Below are 13,203 nucleotides of genomic sequence, written 5' to 3' on the forward strand. Positions count from 1 at the left end.
CCAGATGATTTCATCGAGCATGCCTTTATTTTCACACCAGGTAGTCAGGATGAAATTTCACATTGGATGTCCCTTTTTCCAAAGCCTTTGCCTAATGCTTCCAGGTTTTCTAGCAATAAAAAACAAATCAAGTTGCAACTCACTTCCATTAGTTTTTACTCACTGCTTACATTGATGTTGCTTTTGCTACATAACCAAAATAAAATTAATGCTATGTCAAGTTCAAGTTTCCTTTTCATTCAGTTCTAAGTAATTTAAATAACTTTCAGGGAAGTTCCGGTTAATTTTTTTTAACTACTGGAATACAGTCCTTCTCAAATCACAAATCATTTGGCCCAAGTCCCCACTGGCAGGAAAAATTCAGGGAGTTAGGAATTGACCTTCTGAGACTTCAGGGTGGCTTCATCACTTATGAGCTGCAGCACCATCTCAGGAAAGGCAATCTCTGTTTCATTAGCTATTAAAACAGAGACAACAGTAACGAGGCTTTGCCTGACTCTACAGGGGTGTTGGGACACATTGAACCTCACATTCATCCTTGGTTTCAAATAGGTTGGCATTGGCCCCACAGCCACCATACCAGAACTGTTGGCAAGCCTGCTCCTCCTTGTTATAGTACCATTTCAGGATGTAATCCCGGCACTTGCCTTCCTCTGGATCCATAAAACAAGGACCTGCCATAAAACAAATGCAGAGAGTTGAATTTCCAGTATGATCATGACAGGAAAGGAATGATCCCTTTATAGCAAATGGTTTGGTGTCACAGTCCTGGAAATGAACCCTCGCCTCAATACCAACTGGTTGTGTGACCTTGAGCAAGCAACAACCTTCCTTTGCCTCAATTACCTAGACCATAAAAGCAATATTGAAACAAACAAAAAAAAAACAACAAAAGGAAAGCCAAAAAACCTCATCACAAGTTTGTTGTAAGGTGTCACATCACATATGTGAAAGGTGTAATACAATTACAGCTATTGGAGACATCAGACAATGTATAAATGAGTGAGTGAATAAAGAAATGACTAAATCTGATACTGAGAACTCCTTGCTGGTTTATTATACTTATTTCTCTCTTTTTTCAAACCATCTCAATCACTTGCCTAATCTTAAAGCCTTCTAATAGCCTAAGCAAATCCAGTTTATTCATTATTTATTGTACCTTGACACTTGCCCAAAAAGTTAAACATAATGAAAGTTAAACCTATTGAAAGTTAAACATAATATTCCTGGAAAATGAACAAAGCATTGGGAATCAACAAGTTAAAACTGAGCAAAAGCTGGGACACAGTGAATTTTTTTTAATTGAGCGAGAAAGGGAAAAAGAGAGAGAAATAGAAATATCGATGAGCAAGAACATGGACTGACCGCCCCTTGCATGCCCCCCACTGGGGTCGGGACCACAACCTAGGCATGTGCCCTGACCGGGAATCATACTGGCAACCTCTTGGTGCATGGGTTAACGCTCAACCACTGAGCCATATCGGCCGGGCAGGATACAGTGCATTTTCAATCAGACATTAATGTTTCCAGGTATTCTTGTTTCCGGTCAGCCCTGCAGCATGGAATAGTGGTATCCTCTAAACAGTTTCCCCTGGGCCTTACAATCATTTCCAGATAAAAAAAAAAAAAAAAAGATGTCTTCAGAAAACAAGAATTAAAACCTGTGGTCTGTTCCTAGGAAGCTGCCTACTCACCCCCATTAGTATAATCAGCACAGACTAGTTTTCTTGAAGGAGTGACCAGATGTGCTGGACCCAAGGGGCTGAGATACTCTTCCTGGGGTCAAGAACTGTCCTACGCCTTGAACAGGCATATTTGAATTGGCCTGCTGCATGACTGACTTGGAAGCGGAGTAGGGAGTAAGATAGCAGGCAGTGAGGGCCCAGGAGAAGGGGCCAGAGCAAATGCTCCTCCAAAAATTATCAGCATCAACAGGAAAACACTCTAGCAGTGAACTTTTGACTGTTCTCTGTAGGCTCAACAAATAGATTTGGGGCTCAGCAGTCAGCTGGCACTCTACCATTACAAATTGACTCCAAACTGATAAGCCAAGGACTTATTTAAATAGACCATTACTTTGCCCTGGCCAAGTGGCTCAGTTGGTTGGAGCATCAACCCATGTAGCCAAAGGTCTCAGGTTTAATTCCAGGTCAGGGCACATACTTAGGTTGGGAGTTTGATCCCCAGTCGGAGTGCATATGGGAGGCAACCAATTGATGTTTCTCTCTCTCTCTTCCCCTTCCTCTCTCTCTAGAATCAATAAAAAAACATATCCTTGGTTGAAATTTTAAATAGATCATTACTTATTCTAGTGACACTTTGTGGCTCTTGCCTTAGAAGCCTCACTCTTGCATTTAACCTGGGAGATAAATTGGGGCTACTTCTAGATTATGTTTCTAGAGCACCACTGTGCAACAGAACTTTCTGCTATGAGAGAAATGTTTCATACCTGCACTGTCCAATACAGCAGCCATTGCCAATGTGGCTACTAGGTATTTGAAATATGGCTATTGCAACCAAGGAACTGAATTTTCAGTTTTATTTCATTTCAAATTATTTTATAGTTAAATAGCCAATGTGGCTAGTAGTTGGTCAGCACAGCTATAGGTAAATAAACCCTCAGTGCTTTAAATGACTATGTCCAAGCTATTCTATGCAAACTGAGGAAGCCTTAGAGTCTTAAGTTTTCTTTTATCAGTATGATATGGCATTGGGGGACAAACATACCTCAATTTTACATTTGCATCATTTTTACTATGAGTGTTAACGTTTGCCTTCTTGGAAGAATTCTGCAGCAGCCATCAGTTTTACTCAAACAGGTTCATGGAATCCAGGAATGAAGAGAAGAGGAAGAGAAAGAAGAGACCAGGATAGCTATAAAGAACAGCTATGATGAGACTGCAATTTGCCTGGGCTGGTTCTCTCTCCTGGTATGTATGTCTCATGATGTAGCCCTATGTGGAGGAGAAGGCCAAAAAATAGATCTGTGTACTTGGAGATACACTGAAATGGAAAATCATACAAAGATCAGCCTGGCTTCTATGACAAGATATGACATTTAATTCTTCACAAGTAGGTGCACTGAAAGGTTGCAGGTACTGTGGCAGAATTTGGCTTAAAATGCAGGGGTGCAAAGGAGACCATGAATATTTAAGACTACATGGGGGCCAGAAAGAACTCTAAGTAGAAGTAAAACTTGACCTGAGTATTGAAAGATGAAAACATGTGCCTGGCTGGTATGGCTCAGTGGATTGAGCACCGTCCCATGGAATGAGAGGTCCTTGTTTGATTCCTGGTCAAGGCACATGCCCGAGTTGTGGGCTCAATCCCCAATAGGGGGCATAGAGGAGGTAGCCGATCAATGTTTCTCTCTCACACTGATGTTTCTCTCTCTCTCTCTCCCTTCCTCTCTCTCTAGAAAAATCAATAAAAACATATCTATAATAAATAAATAAAATAAAAGATGAGGAAATGTAATCCAGGTAAACACTGTAAAGAGGATGCAAATGGACAGGTGAGCACGAGCAACAGCATGGAGAATTGGAACAAAGAACAGGGCATAAGGGCAACTGCAACCAGTAGGCCTCAGAGGGCACTGCAGGATCTAAATACAGAGGCCTGTGTGCCTTATCCAGGTTTATATTATCTTATAAACCACTGGGAAATAAAGAAGAAGAGAAATGACATGACCCGATTTCCATTTTAGAAAAATTAAGTTGGTGTTCAGAATGGTATAGGAAGGAGGACAAATTGGAAGAAATGAGACTTATGAGACAGCACTACAATTACACTTGAGGTGAAAGCCAAGGTATTACAAAGGAAGACTGTGGGAAAGGGGGTGGATCTGGGAGATGCTGAGGAGGAAGTCACACCAAGATAGGGTCATCAGTTGGAGGCAGGAGGTGAGGAGAGAAAACAAGTAGTGATGTTTGGGTTTGAGTTTTCCATTCCTGGGCTAATGGGTGTTCATTCCAATCAAGGAGAAGAAGGTTTGAATGGGAAAGATGAGTCCAGTTTGTTTAACTGAATTTGAGATAATGGCGGGCATGTGCAATGGTGCCATCTGGAGGGTGGTTGATTAAATAGCTCAGGAGAGAGTTAAAGATGGATGCTCCGGGGTTGAAGTCATCAGTACAAAGGAGCTAGTTGAAGTCACGGTCGGAAAGCTTGCCCCAGTAGTATTTGTGGAGTCAGAGGATTGAAGAAAGGACCCTGGGGAAGCATTGCAGGTTTACCATAAAATTCATGAAGCCTAAGCTTCAGGGCCCCTCATTTGCATAAACCTCTTCTAAATAAAGATCACTTTTGAATTTAACTTTGATAATTTTATATTGTTTTCTTAAAGGAGGCCCCTAAATTATATAAATTTCATGTTCCATAAAATCTGGATCTCTCTGAGGGGATAGACCTGGAAAGAGGAACCCACAAAGATGGACTGGTCAGAGGTCAAACAAAATGAAAATATCGCTGAAGCCAAGAGAGGAGAGTGTTTGAAGAGGAAGATTACAGCCACCAGTGGCCACATCCCGAAGAGCTCAAGTCATTGAAGTCTGAAAGAGCCCTTTGGGTTGTTTTGACAGTTGGGAACAGATGAAGACAAAGAGACAGCTCTCTTCTCTGACGGGAAGACAGGGTGTGCAGCAATACAAAAAGTTGCAACTGTCCACTTTTTCCATTGAAAGCAAAAAATAAGGGCATTAGCTAGAGAGAGAGACATGCTGGAAGGAGCTGTAGGGCAGCCTTAGAATGCAATGACAGAGACTGGCCAGAGCCAAGTTACAGAGCGGGTGAGGAATCTGGGGGCCCTTCAGGCCTCAGGTTTTGTCTGCGCATAGAATTAGATAATGACCAGTAAGCTCCCCTCCATCTCTTTCACCTTGAATTCGTGGAAAAGGATGCATTAGGCAGTGGTTCTCACTCTTGGTTGCTCAGTGGAATTACTGGGTATCTCCCCCACTCAGAGATGCTGATTGAATTGGTCTTAGATGAGGTCTAGGCTTTGAGAATTTTTAAAGATACCTAGGAGATTCTGACTGACAGCCAAGACTGAAAATTACTACCTAGAGTAACAGTACCTGAGAATATTATACGCTGAAAATAGAATAATCAACAAGGTAAGTTCCTCTATGTTGAATGCTTAGCCTAAGGAGGTAAATGTTACTGTCCCTGCTGGGAATGCCCATTCCTCTCTCTACCTGGTTTTGTTATTTCCTTTGGACATTTAGTTTGCTTTGGAATCTAAGAGGTAGAACATACCAGCATCTTTTTTTTTTTTTTTTGGTATGTGCCCCTAGCGGGAACCGAACCCAGGACTCTCTGGTCCACAGGCCGATGATCCAACCACTGAGCCAAACTGGCCAGGGCCATACCAGCATCTTAATAGCTAGCTTGGATTGCATGCTTACTATGTGACAAACACATAAATTAACAAGTTTTATTCTCAAAACAACCCTATGAGATAGGTATTCACACAATCCCCACTTTACAGATCATAAAACTGAGCCACAGAGATGTTAAATAACTTTCCCATGGCCACTTAGCTAGCAGCCCCAGGTGGAGAGCCATATAACCACATTCAAAACCTCTGGCAATTCTCTCTCATTTAATCTAAGCAGGACTGACCATACCACTCACTCGAAACTCTTCCAGCCATCTTTCCCCTGCATTTAAAAAACTTTAGGGTCAAATCCCCCCAAATCTCTTTCTAATGTGGTCAACTGTTTTGCTCATTTTGATGAGCCCCTGTAAGAGGTCACATGGCATTTGTATTATTACATGCCTTAATCCTCAATCATTGCTAGTTGTTGTAGATGAACCCAAATGTTCCTGAAACTTGGTCTGAATCTAGGTGGCCACTCATAGATGAAGGAGCCTTCTACAAACCAGTGCATTTTCCCTCAAGGTCGGGAGTATATTTGCCACTTTTACATCAGATCATTGCTTCTGCACAGAGACATACAGACACTTCATGGGGTGTTCCCCCACCACACTCCCTGAAATAGCTTCCGTTCAGCTCCAGTTTTACACTGAGGTGAAAGTTAGTCTTTGTATATGTTCTAAACCTCATTTCTTTAGCTGCATCCATGAATTTCTGCATTTGGAAGGAAAGTATATAAAAGCCAAAATTTGCAAGTTAACACACACAGTACACAGGAATTCTTTTTTTTAAAAAAAAAGCAAAGATTTTGCCCTGGCAAGTTTGGCTCAGCGGTTAGAGCGTCAGCCTGCGGTCCAGAGAGTCCCGGGTTCAGTTCCCGCTAAAGGCACGTACCTCGGTTGCAGTTTGTCCCTAGCCCTGGTTGGTCGTCTGGGTGGCAGCCACTCAATGTGTCCCTTTCACATCGATGTTTCTCTCTCTCTCTCTTCCTCTCTCTCCCTCTCACTCTATCTGAACAAAAAATGGAAAAATGTCCTCAGGTGAGGATTAAATAAATAAATAAATAAATAAAAATAAAAAAGCAAAGATTTTAAAAAGTGAACTCAACCTAAGGAGTAAGGAATAGTTGGTTTTTACCATAGGCAGTGCCTGAATTTATTTCTTTTCCATTTTTCTTTTGTCTTGCAGACATTTCTTGTTCATTTTCTTCAGCGGCATATCCATTCTTTTCATATTTTTCAAGTGCTTCTTGCTGAGTAAGAGAGGTCATCGTGGCTGTTCTATTCTCCTCTGAAAAAAAATCTGTTGCTTCAAGTGCTTCCAAATTATCAGCAAAGCCAGATATGCCACGCTGGTGCTTGGGCAACCTGTATATAAACAATCTGTCAAACTGCAGAACCAAACCACGAGAACTGAGAGGTTCAATTTCCAATTGATATTGCTGAACTCAATAAGCTTTAGGTTTGAGCCTTTCCTGATGACTTTGTTATCGCATTAGCTACCTTCTTGGGTTGGAGAGGTGTTTGGACAAAAGTAACAATAATATGTTCAGCATTATTAATTTTACTTCTGGGACATGGGATTAGAAGATGAGGAATGGGATGGGATGGAAATTTTTAATTTTTGCTTTTATACATTTATGTGCTCTTTGAATGTTTCATGTTGGTCCGGTATTACCCTTAAGGAAAGAGAAAGCAAACTATATCAGAGATGTCAACCACGGGAGCATCCTAGCTCCAATAGTTTGGGTCAGGTCAAGGACTGACATTTCCTGTGACCTTTCTTTAGGGAGACAGTCTCAGGGGACAGAGCTATGGAACAACCTCAGCTCTGCCCTCAGCCTACCTCTTGATAAGCATAAGTGGCTGCAGCAGAGTGTCCCCTCGGCTTGGGCCCCCACATTCTTCAACGAGCTCTGGGGGTGGATACTGGTTTGTTCCACCTAAAAATAAAATTAAAAAATCAAACCAAATCAAATAAAGTGTAAAATAATGCAAAACTTAAAAATAAACTAAACATAAAGTGAAATAAAGCATGAAAACAAAATATTATCCATTAACACAAAAATTTTAAAGACATAAAATAAAATCAAATAAAGCATAAAGTAAAATATTCAATAAAGCAAAATAAAAATGAAATAAAATAAAAGATAAAAACAAGAAAAATCCATTGACATAAAATAAAAACGATGTAAAATTCAAGCAAAGCATAAAATAATACAAAATAAAAGCAAATAAAATAAAAAAATAAACATAAAATGCATCTTATATAAATAATCACAACATAAAAGAATATAAGAAAGTATAAAATGCAACCTAACATAATAAAACATTAAAAATAAAGTAAATGAAATTTAAACAGACTAGAAAAGTGATTCATTCAGCCTTCTTCTCTTTCACAGAATCACTAAGCCATCAGCTATATATAACAAATCTCTCCTCCATCTCCTACAACAATAAGGAATCTAATGTTCAGAGTGGTTCAGTGAGCTTTCTAGCATCACACAGATCACTAATGGCAAAACTAGGACAAGAACCAAGTCACTTATATTTGTACCTCTCGAGCTGGAGAGGCACAAACGCTGTGTCAGGACTTCTAAGATGTACATTCGACTCCCTTTTATTCCTTCAGTTTAAGGGGCAGATGTCCCTCAAGGCTCCCAACAGGATGCCACACCCACTTATACACTGAGAAACATGTCTCCCAGCAAGGAGGGCAAGAAGGCCTCACATGTCACAACAAGGCACCCTGCACATGACTTGTTTCGGATTCGTACTGGTGGACAGAGCTCAAGACAAACTCCTGGAACTGTGACCAGGATAATACCCATCCCTGAATCCTAACAATCTCCACTATCATGCTAGGCATACAGCTTTGGTAATGGCTGCCCCTGAGTTTGGTTCAACTAGTTCTGCCTGGAGGTGAGGACACAGGAACAGGAGGTGGGGCCGGATTCCTGCCCAGGTGCACTGTCACTGTGCCCCTTCACTGTTGATGTCATCTACCCACCCAGCCTCAGATGGGAGACCTGAGCTCCTGGACTTCTTTCTCACTGCCTGGCAAGTCCCCCCAAAATAAACCTCATATACTCTTGTTACTCGAAGTGTGGTCCATGGACTTGCAGCATCAACATCACTTGGGAGCTTGTTAAAAATGCAGGCCCCAGCTAAGACCTACTGAATCAGAATCCACATTTTAACAAGATCCCCCAGGAGGTGCGTGTGCACATTAAAATTTGAGAAGAACTGTTATATGCTGCTGGATTCTGGGGTCTGGATTACGAGATATAGTAAGAGCAATAACTATGCCTACATTTGTACACATAGGGGCTTTCAAACTCCTTCATGGATATATTGGAATGTAGGCTTCACAAAGAAGGAAGAGACTGGAATTCTCATTTTGGTGAGAAAGTCGAGAGGTTAGGTAGAGACCTGAGGCCTCCCAATCACCAGCTTAGAGGTGGCAGACAAGAAACCAGCACTAGGCTTGGCACATATCAGGGCAATGATAGCTCAGGGTTTTCAGAAAACAGGGTACTCTCTAAGGGCTCGCCAGAGGCTGTAGGGCTGCATGTACCTCAGCAAGAATGAACATTCAGTGGGCACCTGCTCACCCAAATACCAGGCTATGTAAGTATTTCTCCCCACCTCAGCCCACCCAGGGCATCCTGAGGGCTCAGGGACTGCTCACTTTTTAGGAGGTTCAGGAAGGCCCACGTGAAGCCCTGGGCATAGGCCATATCAGCATCTGAGGTCCCCTCCAGGCGAAGCAGGTGCTGCTCAGAGGGGACGCTGGCCACTTGAGCCAGCTCAGCCAGCTCGTGGGTTCCCACACCTGGGCCCAAGGCCAGCACAAACAGAGTGATGCCCTTGCACTTGGCCTCCTGGGACAGAGTCCTTAGTTTCTCCCGGTCCCAGCTGCTGGTCTCGCTGGCCACGATGGCGAAGAGAACTTGTGCCCTCCTGGGCCGTGGGGCTGCCAGGAGCACCTTCTCTAGTGTCCACTCTAGGGCGTGGCCCAGGGCCGGGGCTCCCTGCAGGTGGCGGCCCGCGGCCTCGCGGATGTGCCTCTGCATCTGTGTTCGGTGGCCATAGGAGGTTAGGCGGAAAGCCTCCAGCACCGGGCTGTGTCCCGCTCCCGGCCAGAAGCCTGGAGTTGTGTGCATCACCAGAGCCACGCGCGCCCCGTGGAGCGACGTGTCTGGCTGCGCAGCCACCTCTAGGTTGTCAAGCGTGGCGTCCAGCAGACTCAACGCGGCTCGGTACACATCGGCGCCGACGCTGTGGGAGCTGTCCACCACGAACGCCAAGTCCACGTCCACCGCCAGGGGTCCAGGTGTGGCTGGCCTGCACTCCAGGGCTGGGCGGCACTTGTCTGGGAAGGAAGGGTGGGGAGAGGCCAGAGTTACCATGCATCTCCTTCCTCTCTGTGCAAACACATTTCCAGACCCCAGAGAAACTGCTGCTGAGCGCTCTTTGCATTGTGTTGACACGGCGCACAGATGTGAGTGGTAAGTAAATGCCCTTTTTTCAGAAGAGAGAATTGAGATGATGATTCCACATTGAATGTTTTTAACTACTAGGTCATATGGATTTTTAATTTTTAGGTTCACAGACATCTGCCTGGTTCAGTCCAGGTCCTACCTCTTACTGGGTGGGTGACCTTGGACGAATTACTCAGCCTTCGCACTGCCTCAGCTTCCTCATCTGTCAGCCAGAGACAATGATGATAATAATAGTACCTACCTTGTGAGGTTTAAATGTTAAAAACGACTTAGTAGGTGTAACTGCTCAGAACAATGTATAGTGCTGTAAAAGCTCAAGCTCAGGAAATACCAGCTAGGTCTATGCTTCTACAAGAGGGAGCTGTGGCCCACAGAAACAGTGTGTCAAATAAGATGATGGATGTGAAAGCAGTTTATCAACTACAACCTACTCTGCAAAGGGCAATTATCGCATTTGACTTGACCAAGTTCTCAGAACCAAATCTCTCATGGCAGTGTTAGGTTTTAGAGTGGATCAAGAAGAGGGAACAGTGAAATCCCCTTTCTATTTCACCAGTAGGACTCACTCTAGCCCTGGGTGATGTGGAGATGGATGAGAGCCCTCCACGAACGAGCGTGCATGGGTTTCAGCACAAAGTTCTCTCTGGCAAAGGTTAGTGTGAGGTGTGGGATAGAGTGAGGGAGGCTGAAAACTCAAACACTGAATGACCTGCTGATATCCCTCTGATCAGTGGTAAATCCAGGCAGTCCTAACCTTAGGACTCTTGACTCTTAGTTCAGTGGTCTGCCCTTCATACTGAAGTGCCACTAGGGAAGGGGCACAAGCCCAGCCATCTACAGGAACCTGGCAGGACAGGTAAGTAAGTGAACAGGCCAGAGGTAAGACAATATGGAGGGGAAGGAAAGGTGAGGTACTAGCAGACATTTGCCCCATCAAAAGGGGGTGGAGCCCTGGGCGGTTTGGCTCAGCGGTAGAGCGTCAGCGCATGGACCAATGAGTGGCAGTTTCATTCAGTTAAGGGCACCTACCTCGGTTGCGGTTCGTCCCCTGTCCTGGTCAGGGTCGTGTGGGAGGCAACCAGTGAATGTGTCCCTCTCACGTCGATGTTTCTCTCTCTCTCCCTCTCACTCTATCTGGAGATAAATGGGAAAATGTCCTCTGGTGAGGATTAAAAAAAAGAGGGAGGGTAGGCATAACTCAGTTCTTGCTGACGGTAGCCACATGGGAACCCAACATCTGTGATTCTTCACACTATTCTGACTTCCTAAGAAAAACTGATAATCCAGAATTAGCAGGAAATTCCAAGATTCTGAAACTCTGCACATACCAAGAAAATACACATCTGCAGAACAGATCCGGCTGTAGCCACCAATTAATTAATCCTATTATAAAAATATCAGTCCAGTCAATGGGGGAAAAAATACTTTCAACAATAAAAACAGAAACAAACAAAACATCAGTCTAATCAGAAATGCTTACCATAGCAGAGTATGCAGCGGGTCACGCGCTCTGTGTCCTGTTGGTACTTAGTCTCCCAGATGAATAGATGAAATCTGTTGGTTCCATCCATCTAATCCAAACACATACACAAGTTTGTCATTTACTGAATTAAATTTCAGGCCATGTTTTTTTTCCAATTCAGATGAGAAAGGCATTAATAAATTTCTTTAAAAGAGTATATAATTATATGAATGTATGTGTATATATAATTTGACATTATCTATTTATAGTAATTTAGTTCTCTGGTTCTAACCTGAAGGTTGGACTGTCGTTGGTATGGGTACATGAGCTGTGGGGCTTCAGGCTCCCACTGTGTGTAAAGCTCAAGCAATGTTATGTTGTGTTGGAATGAGGGTAAGGGAGTTAAAGGTTCAATAATTTATAAATTCCACAAATCTTCAGTGATTGTCCACGGTATGCAAGATGCATTGTGGTGGGAGTTATAAACATGAACAGTAGCTCCCTTTAAGGAGGTGGTCATATAAGTCATATACTATTAGATTGGAAAGAGGTAGATACCTAAGGGAGGCCTGTCCAGAGTATTCCTGGTATTCAGAATTGAGACATATCAGAACCAGAAGTCAGGAGTGACGAGGAATCAGGGAAGGCTTTGCAGGGATGGTAAATCTGTTTATCTCCTTCACTTAACCTCTCCAGTTAGGGTTATTTAATAACTGATATCAAGGTTTAAAAGTGAAATATTAATAACAACAATAATAAATCCAACAAGGTCCATGTGACAAGTGGTTGGATAATAAACAAACCCATTTTCTCTTCTTCCTAGGGCCACAAATACACCATGTTTCCCACCCTCCCCTGCAGTCATTTGGGACCATATGAACAGCCTAACCAATGGCATGCAGGTGGAAGTGATGTATGCCATTTCTAGGGCATGCACTGGCTTCATTTCTCCCTTGGCCCTCATCTGCCCGTCAGTTGTAGGGAATCCAGAAGGGGGCTTTGAGGCCAAAGGATATGATGAGGGCCACTGACAGAAGGAGCTCAGGTCCTGAAATGGCTGCATGCAGCACCCCCCCCACACACACACACACACACACCTCCCCTCACACACACCCAAGGTCCCACATGCACTTGTTATAGATGGCAGAAATACTACTTTATTTTATTAAGCCACTGAGACTTGGGCATGAATAGTTTCACAGTTAACCTGCCCTGACTAATATAGACTATTAGCAGGATTTCCACCTCATGATGAAATTAGAAAGGCTTTTGGATGGTTTCTCTTCGGAACTGAGGTATGGTTTGTAAAGAGGTGGATATCTAAGCCTAGTCACGTCCAATCTCTTTGTCCACTCTCTGTCAAACCATATAGGACAGGGCCCCACTGAAGTTTCTCCTCCTTCATCCCTGTGGCCCAGACCAAGCAAACTCTGCACCCTCCTCTGGTAGCAAGGTGCTAGGCATATAAAGACATGCTAACCCTCAGAGACACAGAAAGGCAAGGGTTATTTGAAAGAGAACTTTCTGTAACATCTACTCCACACAGAGCTCTTTTCCTCTTTCTGTTTAGGACTGAAGCATATCCCAAACAATCGAGTGAAACCCTTGTGGGAAAAGAAATATAAAGAGTTGAACTTTTGCTTATGCTAGTGTAACACCAAAATAATAAGAAGAAAATCCAAACATGGGAACTTTCCTAAGTCTCCTGAGAAGAAGGGCAAAATGCATCCTTTATTTTTCTTCACATGGCAAAAGCAACCTAAATCATGCTTTTTCCTGACTGAGAAATTCAAATCAACCCAGAGGGATTAAACAGCTACTACATAAAAGTGTCAACAAGCCATGTGAAGATACAACAAT

At 43.3% G+C, this 13,203-nt stretch overlaps 1 protein-coding gene across 1 annotated transcript in view; it reads right to left on the reverse strand.

The window, feature by feature from the left end:
- Positions 1 to 498: 498 nt before the first annotated feature.
- Positions 499 to 13,203, reverse strand: part of LOC118633442 (collagen alpha-4(VI) chain-like) — a 116,776-nt gene continuing 104,071 nt past the window's right edge. Inside the window, exons 33-37 of the mRNA XM_036267355.1 lie at positions 11,362 to 11,452; positions 9,068 to 9,751; positions 7,223 to 7,319; positions 6,515 to 6,744; positions 499 to 674 (exon numbers count right to left, since the gene is read on the reverse strand). Coding sequence (XP_036123248.1) covers positions 499 to 674; positions 6,515 to 6,744; positions 7,223 to 7,319; positions 9,068 to 9,751; positions 11,362 to 11,452 — 1,278 coding nt within the window. The remainder of the gene's footprint in view (positions 675 to 6,514; positions 6,745 to 7,222; positions 7,320 to 9,067; positions 9,752 to 11,361; positions 11,453 to 13,203) is intronic.

This window comes from Molossus molossus, unplaced genomic scaffold, assembly GCF_014108415.1.
Source record: "Molossus molossus isolate mMolMol1 unplaced genomic scaffold, mMolMol1.p scaffold_m16_p_18, whole genome shotgun sequence".
Classification (NCBI taxonomy): Eukaryota; Metazoa; Chordata; class Mammalia; order Chiroptera; family Molossidae; genus Molossus; species Molossus molossus.